The 22,592-nt window shown below is 37.2% G+C and overlaps 1 protein-coding gene across 1 annotated transcript in view; it reads left to right on the forward strand.

The window, feature by feature from the left end:
* The first annotated feature begins 1,784 nt into the window (after window positions 1–1,784).
* KLHL1 (kelch like family member 1) overlaps window positions 1,785–22,592 on the forward strand; it is a 266,155-nt gene continuing 245,347 nt past the window's right edge. The window contains exon 1 of the mRNA XM_076363042.1: window positions 1,785–2,293. Within this exon, the coding sequence (XP_076219157.1) occupies window positions 1,785–2,293 (509 nt within the window). The remainder of the gene's footprint in view (window positions 2,294–22,592) is intronic.

Genomic DNA, 22,592 nt, shown 5'->3' on the forward strand with positions numbered 1-22,592 from the left:
ATTGTTAATTAATGTTTGACTTCTGTGTTTCTCTGGAGGAATTTTCAAGCTATAGTGTTTTATGAATAAGGAGTTAAAATATTCCACCTTGACGGAAAGAATTCCTTCAACTTTACTTCCTGAATTCACAAAGAGTTAGTATAACAAACTTTTGATAGCTCATGGGTGCACGGGTAAATCTGGCCAATGCAAAGAGTACCCAGAGGAAAATACCATCTTTTTCATTGTTTTCCTAGGGATGAATCTTCTTCTAAAATACTACTTTCTAAAGTACAAGTGGATTGCAGGCATTCTGTATATTATCTTATTTGCCGACAACTTTTCATGCATGGGGATTTATGAGCTAGCAGGTGATGATACGCAGTGTAGTTCTGCCCCTGTACCCCTCTCCCACATTCCTCCATGAAGCTTTTAATTCTGTAATTATGTCCCAGATGCACAGTGTACTTCGTGACACCCCTCCCAAGTGGGCAGATGTTCCTAAGCAGATCTCTCTGTTGTGAAGGAACCTCCCTTGGGTTTCGCACTGTCAGACTGCATTAACAGCAGATATAAAAGGTAAGAAGCAGATGTGTAGTGCTATTTCTGTTTGACACACTGTCCCTCTAGCCAGTGTTTTCTACTGGTACAGCAACACTGAGCCAACAGGCTAATGAATGGAGCCTGCAGAATAAATCGTTAACCTGTAACCTCATCCAGTCTGCATGCAGTCTATTAAGTCTGCACTCCTATGATTCACGCTCTTGTGTTTACTGCTGCTGCTGCATTTGCTGTTGCACTTTATTTTGTTCCCCATATTACACAGTGGTCTCAAACCCAAAATACCAAGGTGAGGAGACCTGCACTGGAGAGAAGGGAGGAGGAGGGTATGAGGGACAGTTAGTGACCTGCCGACTTACTTGCATGAGGAAGACTGAAGCATCTCTTTTTCCCTCTGTCTCTTCACACTGATGGCCCCAGAGCACATCTGCGTCACATGCGGGGGAGGGGGCGGCTTGGTGAGAGGCGCCGAGATAGATAGAAAACTGTACAGTGAGGACCTCGACAGCCTCACGGGCGTGATTTTTTTTTTTTTTTCCTCCTACCTACAGTATATATAAAGGAGCCCCGATTTCCTTCCGTGCCAGCTCTCAGGCTTTGCCATCCCAGATAACTGCAGGCATGGGACTCCCCTGAGAAATGGGATGGGAAGGTGGGAGGTGGAGATAGGCTTCCAGGTGACTTTTCCCTCTCTGGCTGCACTCGGTCACGGAGCTCTAAGAGACTGAGGAAGAGCCACCTGCCTCCCCGTGTGGCTGCTGCCGCCGCCGGTCCTCTCCGGGCTGTAGCTCCGCTCGCTCCCCCGTTAATCAGATTAGCGCGTCTTCGCAGCCTCCCTCACCCGCTCTTCCCTCGCAAGTGCCTGTCTCCCCTGAGAGGTGTCTCTCATTTCTGCCTCTCTCTCCTCCCCTTTCCACTGATCACCGTGCAATTCTCGTCAGCTCTGGGCATCTCTCCCTCTCTCTTTCTCCCTTCCCTGCTGGGTGTCTCTACCTCCTCTCGGCTCTGTGCATCACTCCATCCATCCTCCCTCTCTCTCTGCGCTGGTGTGTGCGCGCATCTCTCTCCTCCCGGCGGCTACCACCCCTCGCCCTGCAGGCGCAGCGCTGCCCGGAGGAGCCGCCGCCGCCGCCGCCGCTGCCGGGAGCGGGGCCGCCCCGCGCTGCCGCCGCCGCCGCCCGGCCCTGCCCGGCCACCGTGAGTCCCGCCTCAGCCCGCGCCCGTCCCCCGCCCGCCGCGGCACCATGTCCGGCTCCGGCAGGAAAGACTTCGACGTGAAGCACATCCTGCGCCTCCGCTGGAAACTGTTCAGCCACCCCTCGCCGGCGGGCGGCCCGGCGGGGGGTGGCTGCCTGCCGCCCGACAGCAGCTTCGAGCACTGGGGGCCCAGCCAGAGCCGTCTGCTGAAGAGCCAAGAGAGAGGCAACAGCGTCTTCTGGAAGAAATCCGCCTCCTCCGCCTCCTCCTCGGCGGCCACCACGGCCAGCCCGCCCAACGGGACGCTGCTGCCCGCCGGCGGCCGGCCGGGCGGTGGGCACGGGCTGGGGCACGGGCACGGGCCGGGGCCGCCGCCGCCCCGCACCGTCTTCTACGTGGAGTCCCTGGAGGAGGAGGAGGAGGAGGAGGCGGTGCCCGGCGGGATGGAGGTGGCCCGGGAGCCGGAGAAGCCCCTGGCGCCGCCGGAGCGGGAGGAGGCGCCGGGGGGCTGCGCGGGTGGAGGCAGCCGGGCAACAGGTGACGGAAGCGGGCACAGGTAGGGAAGCGCGGCGGCTCCGGCGCAACCTGCGCGGCGTCCGCGGGTCGGGGGACCGCGGGGGGTCATTGCCGTGGGGACGGGCTCCCGGCCGTGGCTGGGAGTGACGGGGGTGGGGGCGCAGATAGGCAAGCGTGCGGGCGTTGTTGCGGGAGGGTGGTAGGGCCTGGGGGCAGGAGGGCTCCTCCGTTTGAAATGGCAGGGTTTGGGGGCGGAGGGGCGCCCCGCTGCGCCGGAAGGGCGGCGGGGGCTGCCCGAGGGTCCCGGGCGAGACCGGACAGCCTCAGGGCCGGGGTGCCGCGGGCAGGGGACGCCGCCCCTGCCGCTGCCCCTGCCGCTGCCCCTGTCCTGCCCCTGCCGCTGCCCCTGTCCTGCCCCTGCCCTCTGCCCCCTGCCCCTGCCCCTGCCCGCGGGGCTGGCCCGGGCACAGGCGCCTCTCAAAGCCGGCGCTCCGCGCTGGCGGTCGTCGCCACCCAACTTTCTCAGAAGTTCATTAAAATCCTAGCGGGAGGTGATGTTGTGTTGAGTATTGGGATGCCAGGTGAAAGCTCGAAAGTAAAACCGTCCGCTTTGCTGGAACTCGGCAACTAAACCGTGTCACAGCCTACCTCAGAGAAAAATAAGAATTTGTTTTACGAGTCATCAACCGAATGATACCTGAGAAGATGTAAGAAAAAGCAAAACACATCCAGGTGCTTGTGTTTTATATGAAACTTATTTTAATGTTGAATTGCTTTTCTTTCTCAGTCCCCGCTCCCCTCCCTCCCCAGCTCAAACAGAAATTAAAATCATTAGAAGAGGGAAATGTAGCTAACATACAGCTTCTAGAAATACTGTGATACAGATAATCCTGAGGATAAAATGCTTCATTCGTTTAACTATGCTTACCCCCACCTCCCTATGGTTAAAATGATTTCATTTGCATTTCCCTTGTCATTTAATACTTTTTCTATGGAAGGAGATATATAGTTCTATTTCTAAACAGAAAAGAAAAGAATGATTTGTCTTCTTCATATTGAAAGTAAAGTGTATGGTATTAAATACTTTATGAGATAAAGAGACAGCACTGTGCATTTGTTTGGATTAATATGGCTGTAGATAAACATACATGTGCCTGTAACTTTGAGTATGTTAAGCTTTTTCATAGAGACCTAAAGCATATATTCTCTACTTGAAACTTCATTGTTTTGTCAGCATATTTCATTTCATAGGAGCTACATCATCTAAACAAATGTGGAATAGCTGATGAATGACTTAGGGTGTATTTTTAAAGAAAAAGTCAGCGATGCTGAAATTTTCATGAACATTGGAAGTTACTGTTGTGAACAACAAGAAGATGCTTATCATAGGATTCAATACAAAATATTATCGAGATACACTATAAAGAGGTAAAATAAAAAGTATCTCTTCGAGGTTTCTGAACTGAATAGAAGAGGTTAAAAACTGGTACAAATATAATCTTATTCTACAGATTTTATATTAGGTGTGTCACTGATCTGAGAATCTTCAGAGATCTACATACTGACAGAAGGTTACTGAATTTTAATGGCACCGCTTGATTTGTCCATAAGGGTTGACTTGCTAGAATGAGCTACTTCATCGCATATGTACTCTGTGATAATATATATATAATTTATTCTTACTGCTCTTTGGTTTTTATAATCCATTTATTCAATGTTCTTCATTCATTGCTACTGAAACAACACATGTAGTCATCAGTAGCTCATAGTTTTGTTGAAGGCATATGCTAAAATTTGTTCAGATTTAAAATAACTAAGGCAGGGAGATACCATTTTGTTATTAATGAAAATGCCACCTTTTGAGATATGAAAATGTTTAAGGCAGTTTTAGTGTCTGAGACTTTCCTTTCTCTTTTTCCATCTAAGAACCTTTCATTTACCTGTATGAATTTTGAATGCTATGGCAAGAGGTGGTCAAGTGCTGCAAAAATGGCAGTGCTGTGCTTGAAAGCTCTGTGGTCCAACAGTCTTCTAATGTCCTGACAAATTATGTCTCACTCCTTCTATAGAAATTAGTCTTTTTATAAATGGTGCCAACTTCTTTACTTTATTATGACTATAGGATGTGTAAACTACCATTCAGTCCTGAATGATAGATACTACCAAATACATAAACAGACGAATATGTTGGAACTTCCACCAAGCCTTTAGGCATACACCTGGATGTTTGGTACAGTGAGTGTAAAATTGTTAACTCCTGGCTCTCCTTAATATTTTGTCCTGCACATATTTAGGAACTACTTCAATACTTTAGGACTGCTCGGAAAACAGTATTTTTGTTCTGTGAAAATGGTGAGAATTCAACATTTGGACATGTTCCAATATAGACCATATCCACAATATTTCAAATGGTCTCTGGGCAGTATTAGCTAGTAACCCAGTGGTAGGTCATAATCTGAGGAGCAGGTCAACAAGACAGCTTTGGTTTTATGCTTGGGATTAATAAATTTGTTGTTATTTCTACAATTAATATGTATGTACAAGTGAAAATTACACTTCTTTTTCTTTTGGCTTCTACTTGGGATCCTTGTATCCCCAAAAGAGGTTGTTTTTTTTTTTTTTCTGGTTGCTCCCCTCTGCTTGATACATGAATTCTGTACTGGAATCCTTTTTCAGCCCATCTCATGTGCAGAATTCCTGGTTTTGGCTATTTGTGGATTTGCAGTTAGCTCTGTTTTCACATCTAAGTTAAATGCTGAGCTGAATGATCTTGAATTCTTAATTTTACTTTTAAAATTCTGTTAGATATTATGGAATTTATTTAATGAGAGAGCATGGTTGAGTAATAACAAGTACATTCTATTTTATTAATTTGTTTTTGTATGCTTCTAAAGAACATCCTGTCACGTTAATTGTACAGGTACTTAAATGCATAAATAAGGTTATGTAGATAGTCCCATTGGCATTAAGAAGACTGAAGGGTTAGACGTCATACATGATATAAAGTACTGACACAATTGTTCTACATTCCATGTTGTATTTGTAAAAACAAAAAAATGTTTTACAGTGAACAGTGTTAAAACAGTATTTGATTGCTTGAAATTGCTTGAAAACTTGCATATCAAATTGTTTTAGAGCTTGCATGACAAATTTGTCAATAACTGCAGTAGATATTTAAACATAGGTTCTCTTTTGATCTTAATTTTGTAAGAAAAAGCTGTAAGAAAAAAATATCTGTATAATGAGTTTACAATTAAGATTTATAAATTGACCACAAAACGCTTGGAAAATACCAGTGCTAAGATTTTCTATATAGCCATCAGCTCCTATGAGTTAATAATGGAGTTTTTGCATCAGCATGATAGCTTTTTACATGTGACATATTAATCAACCCTCACCGTGAATGGTATTCACTTAATAAGCAAAGAGTCAGTATTTTCTCTCCTCCTTCCTGAGTGAATGGTAGCATGCTTTGCTTGCTTTACACTGTCCAAATCCTATGAAAATGTAATTACTCATCACCCCTCAGTACTGTTCACCACTACACTCAGTGTGTGCCTCACAAACTATTCATGGATTTATCTTTACAACAGTCCTATTTTACAATGGAGGAGTAAAAGGGAGAGAGAGATAAAAGCGAAAAAGAGTTGAATTGCTGGTTTCAGAGCACATAGCATTTTTCTCCTACTACTTTCTGTGTTCTGGGTTGCACTCGTAAATGATGAGCCCTTCTGCAGACCAGTCCCAGACTCCTCTGGCTGTGTGCAAGAGGAATGAGGAATACAGGATTCAATTAACATTTTGTTTAAGAGACAGCTCCAAGAAGGATATGCTAGATATGCCTAGCCCACATAAAACAAGCACTGACAGTGCAGAAGTCTTTCATAAAACATACAAGTATTTGAAAATACAGCTTCTGAAAGAAGGTAGCAAGTCCTCCCACCATTAGATACTTCATAATAGTGTACGGTAAAGCAAGAAGTGAAAGGGCTGACTTCTGTGCCCTCCTCACACAGCAGAGTTTCACTCTCATATCTTGCTTCACCAGAAAAAGCCATGAGGAAAGAGCATTTTCTACTGTTTCTGTCAAATTTGTCACTAGGAAGTAAAAAATTCAGTATTAATGGGAGTCCAGAAGGTTAAAAAGTGAGAGCATGATTTTGTAATTCAGACATTAACTGAGCAATTTAGTTTACAAGTCTCTATGCTCAAAACTCTTTATTTAAATTAAATAATTATTTGATAAGAAACAATAATAATGATCAGAGTAGAATCAGGAACATAAAAAACATCAAAACTGTTGGATAAGTATTTCTTTTGTATTTTTCTGTTCTGATCCCACAAATCTTGCATTTTGATGCTTTTGCGCATTAGCGTCTCCCACTTTCAAGTCTTCCTCCTTTTCTCTTAGCAACCTACCACCTTGTGGTTAGCATGTTGCTATAGAAAGTTACGAGTTTGAGAACTGTCAGGATGAGAAAGAATTTCAATGCAGCTTTCTAATTTAATGAGAAAATATTTTGATAGTTTTAGAAAATGCAGATAAAATCGTAATCAAAATTTACAGCTTAAGTACTTGATGTACTGTTGTACAGTACATGTATCTAGTCTCAAGAGAGGATTCTTGGCTCTGGTTTCTAAGTAAATGGAGTTTCCCACTTACAGCTTTGACTTCGGTACCTGAGCTTACAAAAAGGGGAGTCAAGGCACCTTCCCATGTCTTAGTCTATCCTATGAGCTTTCACACCTTTAAGTATTTTCTCAGCTGAACGTGGCTATGGCCTTTCTGAGATGCTAATCTCTTGATATTATTTAGTTATCCAAATGTGAATGGTGGATACTACTGTGATAGCCACATCCTAAAATTAGATACTACAGATGTCAAACTTATAGCTGCTTATGTCTTCCGTTGACTTGGCTATCTCATGTAGACTGCTCTGTTAGGAATGTAATTTAATGCTAGGGGTGGAATGTAGAACACAGAGCTCTGCATTTCGAGGTTGTGGAATCAGAAGAGAATAATTCGCTTGTCTTTACCGTGAGACGTCTTTTCAACTCAATTATGAAACTTTTAAAAATGGTTATATAACTTTTATACTTTTATACTTACACTGTTGACTTTCACAACAAAAGAGGCAGGGTTCATACACAACACACACCAAAGACCTTTCTCCTCCAAAGTTCTGATTCATTCTCAGAGGATATATGTTCTGTCCATGGGATGCAAAAGAATCCGGTGATAAAAATAGTGCGTGATCATATAGCTAAAGACTGTATGTATATACAGATGGAATTAAATTAAAGCTACAAGGAGAATCTAGTTCTGGAATTTCCTAACTGTGAAGTCTTTGGCTTTTCTACTTCTAGAACAGCATTTCTAATGGTTTTTTTTAGCAGTTTTGTTTTTTAACAAAGGAAGCAGAACACAGAACTCCACGTGCTGTCATTTCTTTTGTCCACCACTAGGATGCAGGACTGAAAGTTGAGGATTCACTGTATATCCCACTGCCACTCGAACTGACAGAATAACTGGCAGCAAAAGGAAGTTCTTATTTCCTGTGTGGATAATTACAATGGTGATTGCATACTCTCTGTGCAGAAAGATTGGGGAATGCGACAGCTGAAGGGATAGCAAGTCTTCAGAATCTTCTGCTGCATTTGAAATCCCAGTGGCAAGCACAGACTCATACACTTTTCTTCTTGGTGCTCCCAAATTTACTTCCTTTTGTTTCATCCTCTTTAAACCCTTTTTATCTTAATTTTGTGTTCTCCTTCTGGATCTTATCCTAGCCTTGTTCTCCTTTCCACATTCTCAAACTATTCCTGGCTGCCGTATTCAAATCCTAGGTTCCTTACCCAGACAGTGTTACTTGATTTTACGGGCTTGTCTTATGATCTGCTTCCTTGGTTTACTCACGAGGTTACTTATTCTAATGCAGAACTGTCCATTCTTTGCTGTATCTTGTCCTAGATACTTTCACAAATCAAGTCCAATTATCCCCTAGTTCCTTAACAGCTTGTCAGACCTCTCATTCTTCTGTTTCTCTGCCACTATTGTCTTCGAATTTCAGTATCCTTTACACCTTTCTCCAGCTCCTTTGTCAGTTTTAATGGAATTCTAATAGAATTCCCATTCCTGTGTTTTCTCCCCAGCTCCCACTTTTACTGTGTTCTTCTGAGCTGTTTCCTCAACTGCTGCCAAGTTGATGGTACCATTTGCTATGTTTAATGGGTCAGTAAGACACCTAAGTTTGAGTAATTAATTCTGTCAGTGATGAGGATTTATCTTATCTCTTTCTTAGATGCACATTTTAGAATAAGGTGAATTGTGTTCCAGACATGTCTATTTATCTTCATTGAGTGTAACAGTAGTCTAAAGTGGCTAGTTCAGATTTAAATGTTCAATTTAAATGTTTAATGTTCAATTAAATTTGAGAAAATGAACATCATCTGAAGTCTACATTGCAAATTCAAACTGTTCTAAAAGAATAGAATTAATGAAATCTGGGTAGATTTTCATAGCATTAGTAAAGAGCATATCTCTCATCCTAATAAATGGGAGAGTGCTGCTCTGAAACATGGGCCCACTCAACCCACTAGAAAGCAAGATGTGACAGTTATTTTTGTTGTTATCCATGTACTTTAAACATTGGCTAACCAACTTTTTTTTTTTCCTCCGGACTTACCTTCAGAAATGCTTGCACTGTTTTGCCAGAATATTTCCAAAAGATTCAACATGAAGAAAAGATTTGGCAATGGAAATATCAGCTGCACAGAGAGTAGCTAAATCACTAAAATACCTCTGAAACTATGGTTGTCTTAAGGGTAACATCAAACAGCATTAGAAAAGGGAAATGCTGTGCAGCCTTTCCATAGTAAAAGAGAAAGCATGTACAGAGAAGAGCAACTACCTCTGGAAAATCTAATTGATGCTGAACTTTCATAGGTAAGCCTCCAGAAATACTGGTGGCTTGAATATCTTTTTTTTTTTCCCTGATAAAAACAGTTTTGTAATGGTAATAGTATGGACATATATAGGTCTATATGTGCAGACAGACATCTAAATCTGTATGATCTGTGTTTCTCTCTTTATATAAACAATGTAATACATACATATATAAAAAATGCATTTATGTATGCATATTTTATATATTTATTCAGATGCACATACTTTTAATCTTTGAATTCCTACACAGCTATTAATAAATGAATTATAGTTGGTTCCCCTATGCTATTTTTGTGAGCAGTGAAGTTCCCTTAAATAGTATACCTGGAAAAAAATTAGACCATATTGTTGGAATCTGTGCTAAATTCATAAGGATGGTGCTGCTACATATAGGTTAACATATTCTTAGCATGTGGTGGTTGCTTTCTAAAAGCTACTTCTTATCCTTGTGACACATTTTTTTATACCCTGTTGCAAGTGGCTTAAGGGATTTCTCTTTCCTTTTATATCTCAAAGTTGCATTTTTTAGCTGAAAACTGCTCCTTAAATATTATGCTGTGGTGTTTTGGTAGAATTTCCTAGTATACAAATTACCTGGTGGTGTTTTAACAATTTTTAAGAATACAGGATTGATGACCTAAAATAAACTATTTGCACTAGGGAAATAGCTTGATATATGCCATCAAAAGTTTCCAAAAGGAAATCTACCCTGTAAAAAGTTGAGAACTGCTGCAATTTTCACAGAAAGATAAGTAACAATCTAGTCATCCCTAGTACTATAGGTTAAAAAAAAAAAAAAATCCCCAAAATCTAAACTTTACCAAAAATATAATTTCAGTAGTGCCTAAAATTTCTGATTTTTATTTCAAAAAATCATAGCTTACCAATAATTTAAGCCAGACACAGATCCAAAATTGTAAAATATGATTTTTTGTAACAGTTTTACTTAAGATTATAATTTTGTTTAGATCTTTTTCTATTAATCTTTTCAATGTTTTATTTCAAAATATCTTTAAAATCTTAATTTTAACTGTAATAACAGATTAGAACATTATCATCATTTACACTTTTAAAATGCTCTTTAATTTATTACAAAATAAGAAATGAAAGCATTTCATTTCAGAATAAACAAAACGATGTAAGTTTCTCCAAAATTCATGTTAAGATTTATCTGAAAATTTCAATGCATATTTTCAATGTAATCAGGTTGTTCTTGCCTGTAGTTTTCATTTATTTTATCAACTACAAGAAATACCATATTATCTGTAACGTATATGACTATAATTCCATATCTCCTATTTCCAACTTGTCTTGAGTATTTGTACTGGCAATGCTGAGGATCATTGTAAGTTTAGACCAGCATTACAGTTATGTAGGCATAAAGATATAGATTCAGAACATCACAGGTCATTGTCATGCGTAGCCTGGTTTTCCAAACCCCATTTCTAATCATACCTCCTATGTCTTCACTCTTCAGTCCTTTACTGCCTATCTCTCTGCCACGTTTTGGCTGTGTCACATACACCTTTTCTAGCAGTTAGGATCCAGAATCCATCTTTTCACTTACCTAGGCACATCCTCATCTCTAGATTTCCATTTTCACTGCTTCATGTGGAATTTGATCTGTTCTACTTGACCCAGCTGTTTTGATGTGTCTGGAGGCTTTAAAGATTGACGTTAGGTCCTAGGGGTAACTTACAGAAATCAGAAGACACTCATCCTGGCCTAGTGTCTATACAGAAGCTGCTTTTACCTCAGACCAAAGACATCAATTTACAAGAGTTCATGCTAATGATATTTTTCACATGAAAAATACTGACTTTAATTAATGAAATAAAATGGAAAATAAAGGATGAGCATGAATATATAATTCTCACAAACAAACCAACAGAAGTGTGCAGAGGGAATTAAGACTTAGTTCAGTGTGGTATGTATTTCACAGTTTGGAATTACTTGCTTCAGCTTGTTATATTAAAACTGAATATTAGAAATGAAACATTTAAAATTAGATCTGGTTGAAGATAAGAGATTTTTTTCTTTTGGTCTTTGGCATTGTTTCAGCATTTGCCATTATCTCAAAATGAGTTTGAAAGATGGAAATGTCTTTTTCAAAAGGTCATTAAAAAAATTATTTCTTGAATCTAAACCAATAACCTTTATCACACTGAACTGATTGTCTGAATTTAAGGCACTTACTTTCTTATTGTCTAATAAATAGCTGGATTCACTGTGTGGAATGCATCACCCGCCATTCATTCTTTTTTAAACTGCATCGGTCAAGTTTTCTGTTTTACTATGTCTTATCAACATTAAAATGTTCAACCTTTTATAATGCTTGGATTTGCCTGTCATCTGTTTTTATCCTTCCTCCCACTCTAACCATATGGAAAAAGCAGCATTGCTTTGTCCCTGTGGTATCGTTTTTGCTGCTGTTGTAGTGTTGCTTTGTGCAAAGCTCAAAGAGGAACCCAAAACCAAACCAAACCAAAGATCCTTTTATCTGAACAGGTATAATCACACACTTAAACCCTTTTTGCAGAATATAGTCCTAGGACTGAATCCTATTTTGGCTCCTAATTCTTCTAGTGATTCTTCAACTGTGTAAATGATTCATACCTAGAAATAGGGTGTAGAAATATGTAAAGAGAGAAAATATAGGATGCATACCTAATGCATAGGTTTGTTGTGCTGTGTGGTTTCGTTGAAGCTGTCTCCTCCCAGAATATCTTACAGTTTAGCGATGAAGAAGTTCTTTCAGGGCATGGAAGTTGTCTTATGTTTCTTGGGCAAGTATGGAGAAAACACACAAAAAGAACACTGCATCTGTATTTGCAAGAATATGTAGCACTTTAACTTCAGATACTCAACTTTCTGTTCTTAGATAGACTTCTGGCTGCCTATGGAGATGTAAGTTCTTTTTATGTTTTAGGCAGGTTAGGTGCGTCACTAATCCAGGCCTTCAGACTGACCTCGTTCATCACTTTTTCTCAAATCCCTTGTTATTTCTCTACTTATAAATTGGAATCTGGAATAATATTAGTATACATCCATTCATTATTAATCTCCATGTGCACTGTTATATTTTTATGCATGCAATTGAATTATGACCATTTGTGAATGTCTGAAAGATTATTTTTATAAAATGATTTATCACAGAATTTTATAGTACTACTCATCATGCTAAAGGTACACCTTCTGTGTGTAATGTCTGGTGGCTCTATTTGTGCAAGTTGAATTTTTGTCTGTCAGTTGTTTTGTCTTAAATTTTATTATTAATTTATCCACAATGATAACCTACTTTTTATATCAATTATCTGAAGTTCAGAACAAAAATACCCCAAAATACCCCCCCCAAAGAGCAATAGTAAGCACAATTTCAAAATATATAAGATTCAAAACAAGGAAGAAGAAAGGAGAAAGGAGAAAGAAGAAAGAAGGGGAGAGAGAAGTAAAGAATATGGAATAAACAATTCTTAATATCTTCAGTTAGTGGGAACAATTTTTTAAAATCTTTTTAGTCTTCTATTGACAGACATGAGGACTTCAAACTACTGCCACATTTCAGAAGATTTTTTTAATAGAAAAGGCTTCAATAAATAATTGTTTGTTAATCAACAATGCCTTCACCAACATATTTGATTATAATTAATCCTCCTGAATTGAGTTTTGCATATCTTGACTGTTGTTATTTTAATTTAGAAGATTAATGACTTTTGTTTGAAAATACTGTAGTCTTTGAGAGGATTGAAATTTAAACAGAAGTGAATGTTTCTGTACACTGTTCATCTGGGGTGGAAATGGAATTTATGAAAACTGGTATAAAAGGGATGCAAGAGGAAAGCCTTGTTCACATGCAAAATTAGAAACAATAGTTTTATCAGTTGGAATTCTTCATATGTTTCTTTCGGGCCTAGTACTTTCATTGTAGTCACTAATGGCTAAATAATGAAATAAAGCATATGCTTCTTAAAAATAAAGATGAAAAGAGTCTTAGAGCATTCATCAGTATGTTACAGGAGAGAATTAGAATGCAAAATAATCTTGAAAAACCAGAGACATCCTCTGAAAAGATGAATATGGAATAGTTCTACTTGCTATCCTGTCACAAGAATAATCAGCACAGATACCCAGTGGGATCAAATGTCTAGATAACAGTTCTGCAGAAGTTTTGCAGTTAGTAAACAGCAAGTAAAATATGAGTCAACAATGTCATGCTGCTGCTAAAATGTAATCATAGGAATATATAAACATACATAGCCTGCAAAACAACTTAATAATTCCTCTTCTCTGATCAGTTTTGGTAGAGCCTCAGCTCTACTATATTGTCCAGGACAGTCAAGAAAGGCATGAGTTGTTTGGAGAAATTCTAGGTAAAAAATCACTAGAATTTAGGAAACACATTGTACCAAAAAAAGATTACCATAGGAAAGAGAATTTTTTTTTTTTTTTTAGGATTTGATAACAATATTCATCTACTCTTCCTATGAAAGGAACGTTGGAAAAGACTTAAAGGATTTAAATCACACATGAGATGATCAGTAAGAAACTGATTCTACAGATACTGACGCACAGGAACGTATTTCCTGGGAGTGGTGTGGACTATTTGATATCTGGGATTAGAAGAATAGGTTAGACAAATGTCTGTCAAGCATGACATGTTTAGCATGACAGCCCTTTTGCCTTGAAAAAGGAGGTGCATTAAATAATCTCTCACAAACTATCAGTCAGTATCTTTCTATGAAAAGTTGGCTACAGATGCTGACAAAGAGTTTAAAAAAACTCTAACCTTTCATATGGGGATTAAAAGTTTTTTGTTATCATCCCATTTTTACAATATTCTTTGAATATATCTTTTGTAATTTAAGTACATCCTCTCTTTATATTTTATGGCTTCCTCGTTTGATTGGCTTTTCCACTGGAGTACTGTGGTGTGCCAAATCTCATGACTACGCATAACCAAAATCAGTCCCCATGATGCTAGGCATTTAACATATGCACATACTCATATCTTAGAAAGCTTAGAGTTTAAAGAAATTATATTAATTGGAAGTAAATGCCAGTACTATTATCTGTTTTTTTAAGACAGAACATTGAAGCAAAAATAACTGAATTACATGGGGAAATTTATAAACTGAAACTAGCTGGTTTGAGTCTGAGTCCTTAAAGGCAAGACCCTATATCTTCCTCAAATAAATGTTATAGTAAAATGAATTCATCCACAGTACTCATAAAAATTACGTTAAAGTGTATAATCAAAACTTGTGTGTTTAGTTCCTCAAATTCTAAAATTTTAATTATGTGAAATTTAGTGTGTTCCTTTTTGTGCACCATCTTCATTGATATCCCCCCCAGTGAGCCCATTTAATGTCACATTTCTCATTGTATCATCTTAAAAAGATTGTGGAAAATATAATTATTTTTTTTGCTTCCAGAAACAAATAGTGAATTAGATACAAAATAAAGACTTAAAAGTAGTTTTGTATAGTTTCCTAATAGCACTAAGTATTCTCTAGTACCATCTGTCTCACCACCATCTAAGTGGTTATGTTGATTTCTCTTCAGGTGACACTGTTTTCATGACAGGCTTCAAGCATTACTAAAGTGCAGAGTTGAAATAAGATCTTTTTATGTGCTAGGCTCTTCATACTCTCATAATAAGAGAGTACACAGCATTCAGAATGTAACTCGCAGAATCAAACATGGTTGTCTAATCAAGGAGATTGCTGTCTGAAGTGTCCTGTTCCCTTTGTAGTGGTGATTGGGAATTATGTAGAAAAAAAGGCAGCGACTAATTAAGAAAGGAAGGAATTTGCCTTGTCTTATGAACCCTCCTCTAAGAGGCTTCCTTCTGAAGGAGAAATATCGTTGGAAGGTTTCTTTCCAAATTTCAGTGATTAAGAACTGATACAGATGTTTCTTAAATCTTTTGTCTGGTATTGAAAATAATTCCCCTGTGTATAACAGAATAACATTTTGAAAAGATCAGTGAAAAAGTTAAAGACATAGAAAACTAAAAAACAGTAAGATTAATTAATCTCAAGAATGAATCTTGGGAAGAACTCTTTTTTTTTTTTTCTTCCCTGCAGACTAGTTGTTGTATTAAAACAGGCGTATCTAGCCATATGTTATTTTGCAAGGTAAAGTCAAATAACTTTACTCTTCAGGGGCTTGTTTTTCTCTCTTGCCTGTTTGTGTCTAAACAGAGCCGCCCATGATTACTGTGCTGTAGGAAAAGCTCAAATAGACTTCAGGATTTTTATTTTGTTTTGCTTTTTATGTTAGCATATGAAAACAGCAGTTGAAAAAAACCCACCCAACAGATGGTTTGTACATTCTGTTACAAGCAGATGATAGGTGCTCTGACTAGTATTATGCAGATAACATTGTCTGCTAAAAGTTTTGAAGAAAATATGATTATGGCCTGAATTAAGCAGAAAAATTCAGTATGCCTTTTTTTTTTGTGTTAAAAGGTGAAGAATCTACGTATTTCAACATATACACGTTTGTATGTTTCGGTGTATATAAATATAGATAGAGAAGCTGGGAAACCAGGAATGATACTAATTTCAGAAGTACTGCTGCCTCTTTATTCAAATATCATGTTTTGATTATATGTCCCAAACTTTGCTGTCAGGGCCACAACACTGTAATAAAACTTATATCTCAGCACATTTAGGCATATTGAAATGCCAAGTAGATGGGTCCCAGTTTCCTCACTAATTTGTGGTTTTTTTTATTTTTTATATTTCTTCATTACTTATTCCATTTTTTCCTGGGAAAAAATACAGATAATGATATTGCCTTTTTGTCTTTTCATAAAAACACTACATTGGAGGAGACTCTGGTGGAGCTTAGAAAAAGGCATTTCCCCTTTGCATGCAGGTGAAACTTAATTTATCTAAGATTCCTTATCATTACCATAACAGGCAGTCTTTCTGTCAGAGACTGAATTCCAGCATCTTTTCAGAGGAAGCAGCAGTTGTAATAACTCCTTTTCCACTTCCGTAGGTGTTTTTTCTCTTCAGGAACAGAACACTGTCTAAGAACATAAGTTAAAAAATGAACCAAACAAACATAACCCTCATGTCATGTACAGTATACAAGTTTCAGAATATTAAAACTCAGTCTAAAGCTGATCTAATGTAAAGCTAAGTGATGTCTCAAAACCAGGTCTTCCCTAATGACTATTTCTATAAATTATATTGCGTGCCTCGTCTTTGCTGTGCGGATTTTCAGAAAATCTTGTAAGGTTAGGTGCATTTTTGTGAGTTTTTCTGTAACTTACTGCTCTGTAATATTAGTCTTCTTGTTTAAACTTCTGGACAGAGTTGAAGTCTGGAAAATTTCCACACTGCACCGTGGAAGTTTCAGAACATTATTAGGAATCGGAAACATGGGTGTAACTGGAAAACCAAAATACAACATACCAGAAATCTGAAGCAAGAACTTCAGAAATAAATCTTTTACAGCTTCCAGTAATTATATTCTTGACAGCTGTTTTAAATATTTGGAAATCTTTTTATTGGGGCCAACGATATATTATTAGGTTTAAAAGCATATCTCCTGTCAAAATTTAAAACTTACGGTTCATGTTGTAATAAATGATAACAGAAGATAAAAAATGTATAAATTTTTTTTTCAGTCCCTGATTTGCTTTATCTTTCAAACTGCTCATGCTAATTTGTATGATAATGTCTGATTTTTAAGTGTGCGTTTCAAATGAGTCCTTCTTATAGCAAGTTCCTTTAGGCTTGTTTGAAAATTAATGGAGACCAAAATGTGTTAAAAAATAATACCTGTGTATACAATGTGATAATTCTGTTCTAATTCAGATCACTGTGGAAGGGTCAGTCAAAAAAGATTTGATGTTTCTTTTCTGTGCACAAAAGCAGAGATGAACATGAATTTTCCATGAAAACATTTTTGTAAGAAAATACTGTTCTATTAAAAAAGAGTGGGAAGGAGTGATTCCAATGCATGATTTATTGATTTAAAATGAAGATTTTCGAAATTACTGAAGTATCCTGTATGGCATGTGAACAAAAAGGCTACAGTCTTATTTTAAAAAAATATTTTTGCTTCAAAGATCATAATTAGATAGTTAAAAAGCCTGAAGAGTGTTACAAAAACTAATACTAAATGATTCAAATTGATGTGTTGAATTGAGCCAATTAGGACTTCTTATTTACTAATTTTTGAATTCTGGTTCATGAATTCTGACTGCATTGTCAGAACCTTGGGAAATTATTAATCTCAAAATCTCATCAGATGGTTGAAGAGATGGTTACAAGTTTATAGTGGAAGAAGGAAATATATTTTGTTATTAATTCTGAGATCACAGATCCTATTTTTGGGAATTTTGCCACCACATGAATGTTTTTAAAATGTGTACTTTTTTTTGTTGATATAAGTTCTTCTCTGTGTATAGTTTTCTCACTTCAGTAATCTTCTATTTTTTAGTTTCCTACGTTTACACATACTTGGTATATCATTGAAAACAGCCAAGGGTTTAAATAACAATAATCAGCTTTAGATGGATAAACTTTACAGTATTCCTTGCCTTTTTAACAAATATGCTCAATTAGTCTTATATTAAAGTTTATAGTGTACTATCAACATAGTATTTCAACCTTATTTTCCATTACTGCTAAGTACTCGGTAAGAGGTACTGAGCCATAGCAGTCTTATATCAGAAACACCATTTTTGTTAAAAGCTTAATAGGGGCAAAAAAGCAGTATTATTCTTCTGCTAAGCCTTTTGTCACATGCTGTGTATTGTCCCTGCTGTTCGACCTTTTAAAATGGCATTTCTTTTTAAATCTCCACATTGTATTAGAAATTAATTTCTGAGAATAAAAGAACAATTCTTAGGTATTATAATTAGAAAAATTAGGAGAAATGGAATGCAACCAAGAGAAAGAGTACTAATTTTTTAGTAAACCTCTTCAGACTACCATAACTTTTCTTAGTATTATTTTTGTGTATTGGATTATCAGGTCCAAAACAATTTAACAACTTTGCCAAATTTTCTTTGCTAAAACTGCAGGCAGTCTGCATCGATGAAGCTATTTTAGCCTTGTTTTTACAGTGATGTATTAGTTTACTAATACGAGTTTGTCCAATTTAATCATCTAAAAGAAAGACGTCTAGTCCAGTAGTCATCTAGCCAACCTAATGGACTCAACAGTCCTCTATCTGTGTGATGAAAATATGTGCATTAGTTAAAAATTGAAGGCAGAAATTCATTACACAGTCCAAAGATAGCTTCAGATGGTTATGCAAGTGCCAAAGCGTCTGACATTCAACTATTTGGATGAACCTTGGTTACTAGTACTCAAACAGTACTACTATTAACCTGCTGAATTAAAGGTGGCAAGATAAGTTTATGAAATAAAAGTGTATGAGCATAATACTTTAATCACTGAACATTTGTGTGTGCCTGTTTTAAGTTTGATTTCTTTTCAGATCAGATTTTATACCATTTTGGTATAATTTTGTGTTGTACCTCTTGCATCCCAACCTTTTCTGATTACCACATCACAAAAAAAATGATGTATTGGGATAAGTACCCAAAATAATTATGTTCCTACAAGTTTTGTAAAACACTATCATTTGAACATGGCAGCCTACATACCACCACCAAAGTACTTTGTGAAAGGATAGCATACATCTCTGAAGAGATAACAGAAAATCTTGTTCTAATTCAACCCAAAGAACAAAAATGCATAAGAAATCAAGCCTCAGTAGTTCTACTGCTCACAGAATTATTTGTTTAATTTTATTACAGTATGATTTTTCCTGTGTATAGAAGAGTTTTAACTTTAAATTAAAAAGTTAACAACCAAGTCTTGGTTAAAAACTAACCACCCACTGGTAATTGCTAGGACTCTAATCTTTTAATTTGTAATTGACTGTAAATCACTGTAATGATTTTTTAACTGAAAAAATAGATCTGAGGAAGTATAAAACAAAACAACTGAAAAAATAGTTGTAAGGAGAATGTGAACTGCTACTGTCGTCATGGCAGTTTAATTCATTTTACTTTATAGCTACATCAATTTAGGAGCATTTGCAGAGGCAGTTATTGTATGTCTGCTGAGAAACAGTAATATCTTAAGATAGGTCAACTTGTTCACTTGCTACCATCTGCCCATATCATAAGACTGAAAATTTTAAATGTTAAGAGTTTCACTTTATTCAATAAAATAGAAGAATGAAAGATGTTAGTTGTCTTGTATTATCCAATATTCTTGATGTATATCTGGGTTAGTATCCACAGGCCTGAAAAGTTATCTCAAGGGAGTTGGGCTTGGAAGGGATGGATGATTCACTATGCTCCGAAACTTGTTGTGAAAGGCTCCATATTATTGGTCTAGAATGAAACTAGAGTTGTCTACAGATGTTTGTTATTTTGTTGCTTAGAAGATTCTCGGGTCTGAAGCAGAATATTCATTTTGTAAGAGAAACTGAAACTTTAGTAGTGTGGTAGGAAGAGGCATTTTAGGTTCTCGTACTACAAGGGAAGCAGGATCACAATTCTTGAGTGAGATCATCATCATTGAGGTAAAGTATCTCAGTTCATTTTAGCCATTTACATTTAGATTACTTATTTTGGTGTGTCTTTCTACACTCTATAGCCAAAGTATGTACTTTAAGCCATGGTTCAGCTGACATATATCAGATGACTACAATAATATGGAATGGATCATGCTTCAGAAGTGCTTAGATTTCTGTAGTGCCCATCCTATGTTTCCATAAAGGTTTTCTATGTATAGAATAATGTGGAATAGGCTAGGGCAAGGCAGAACCTGAATTTTCCCCTTCTAATGTGCTTTGTTTACTGGGAAGGCAGCCCGAGTCTCATCAGCTTAATCTAAAATGATAGAAAGAATTAATTAAAAGAGAATAAACATGATTTTAACAGTAGAAGTAAAGAATAATTTTTAACTGCTGTCTTTCATATATAGGCGTAGTTACTTGAAATTACAACTACTACTACAAAAAAGAAGACGTTAGGATAAAAATGTAACTCCATTTGCAGAAAGCTCTAAGCAAAAGATGATAGAAAACAAGAATTGCACAATACAGATCTTTATATTGAAAATTCTATAAACTACAAAAATTGCCATACAAAATGAAAATTTCAGAAGGTAAATACAATTTTTAAAGCTACTCTTGCAATTTAAAGTGATATTTGCAGTCCAATGAACATATTTATTTACCTATGGAGAAAGTAAAAAAGAAAACCTTTTCTTTTACTTTTTAACATGGCTGAAACATCTGCATTCAAGAGATTTTAATTATTTTTAAATGTGCTTAAGAGCCACATATAAGAATTTCGTATAGAGATACTGTTTGGAGATACTGGATGAACATTTCTGAATTCAAGCAGAATGCATTCAAATGGAGGCCCAGTCTTGCAGAGTTCCATAGCTATTGACAATTCTGCTACTAATTTTGACTAAAATACATTTGACCTCTAGTGACCAGTAGTGCCCGATCAAATTTTGGGATTGGTCAAGACCAACTATTTGAAAGTTTTGAAAGAAAGTTTGTAACAACTTCATTTTATTGGAACTCAAAGGTTATTTTTTCTGTTATGCATTTACCAAAAATAAATTTAGCATGAGGGAAAAAAAAAGAAAAAAGAATCAGAAAAGCATCTCTGTAAAGCAGCAATGTAATAAAATGTGCATTTCTTTCCTTTTTGGTAGATATACTTGCTCTCTTTTAAACAGAACTTATCACAAGCTCAAGTCTTGTCTTAATATTTTATAACCTTAAACCTTATAAAACTTTAACTCTGATATAAAAGTTTAATACATCAGCAGAAGATAGTTGCTGAATAAGAATGTTTTGAAAGGGGTTCTTTAGCACAAAGAAGAAAGCACTGAAGTAATTTGTGAATATTTCATGTTACAAGAACCAGCTTCAATGTCAACCTTCAGTTTTTTGACAAAAAAGGCCATCAAAAGGTTAGTTATAACCTTTGGAAAAGGTCAGTTTAGTAATACCAAGCATAGAAGCATATGAAATGTTTGCAAGCCTTTGTGTTTTTAGTATGCATGTTTCTGATGTCAGTTAAAAATATCATCACTCAGGGATAAGTACATTTTTAAATAAGCATTGGTAAAAGCTTTACCTTCCAGAAAGTATTTTAAAGGAAAGTGAATAAGGGGAAAATGATTGATATGTATTTCAGATTGAAGTCTTTGCAAACCCCATTTTATCGTGGGAGTTAAATAGTATCTGTTGAACAAGTTTTCAGTTAATTCCAGCTGACTATACCATTTTGCTTGGCTGTAGTGGTCCCACTAAAATTAAAAAACAAAACCACAAATGATGACAAGAACAACAAAAAACTTCTAAGAAAGTCCACCTAAAGAACCATCGCTGAGACCAAGAGTATTTGGTCACAGCTAGATGGAGTAGTCCAGTTATGCCAAGTTCGGCCAGCCGCAAGTAGGCTGCTATGTTTTATGGTCCTACATTAACAAAATCTTGCCTAACTAGTATGATTGATGGCTATCCAATGTTTTTGTGTCCAATCCTCAACTCAGAAATAGCTTCAAGGACTGAAATGAGGGACATTTTGGTTTGATCTGTCTTGTCTTTGCTTCCTCTCCTTGCCCCAGTTGCTCTGTAGTTTACAGCAGTGTGAAATACAGGTCACCTTTCCACTGACTACGCAAGTTGTGGCAAGCATTAATGTGAAAGAGAGTTGTGTTCAGAACAAAGGAAAAGGCTTCCCAAATGATCTTTCCTGCTTTCTTCCTCTTTCTCACCCTTTGTCTCCTTTTTCTTTTCATTCTACAGTATCGGGCTGTACTGCTGCCATTGCCTCAGGAAAATCCTACTTTATAAACTGCAAACGTAATAAAATCGCTAGTCATGACAAATGACCCAAGTCAGTCTTTCCTATTAAGTCCACGTAATGGCTGCAGTATGTACTGTGCTGTACTGAAGAATAAAAGAGTATAGCCTCTGCAGGAACTATACTACCAATTTTTCCCACAAGTAAATCGGACAACCACGAATTGTCTTCCTCTTTAAAAGTATTTGTAAAGTCTCTACTATGAGTTTTCTGTGGAGGCAAAAGTTGCCCAGATTGCTGGAACCCTGCACAGCTTCTGTGTACTAGTTTTCTTTTATAATGGTCTGGTTCTAATTTCATTGCATACAAATTTTCATGGGGACTTTCAGAAGATTTGATTCAATAAAGTTATATAAAATTGACTCTTCATTTTACATCTGGAAGGAGTGGAGTTGAAAGATATTACCAATAACTGACTTACTAAAGGAACACACAATGCAGGAAAGACAGAACGAGGGATAAGATGCTTGCCAAGACATCTGCTCCACATCATCTTGAATATATGGCGTGTGATTCAAG

The sequence above is a fragment of the Aptenodytes patagonicus genome, chromosome 1 (genome assembly GCF_965638725.1).
Source record: "Aptenodytes patagonicus chromosome 1, bAptPat1.pri.cur, whole genome shotgun sequence".
NCBI lineage: Eukaryota > Metazoa > Chordata > Aves > Sphenisciformes > Spheniscidae > Aptenodytes > Aptenodytes patagonicus.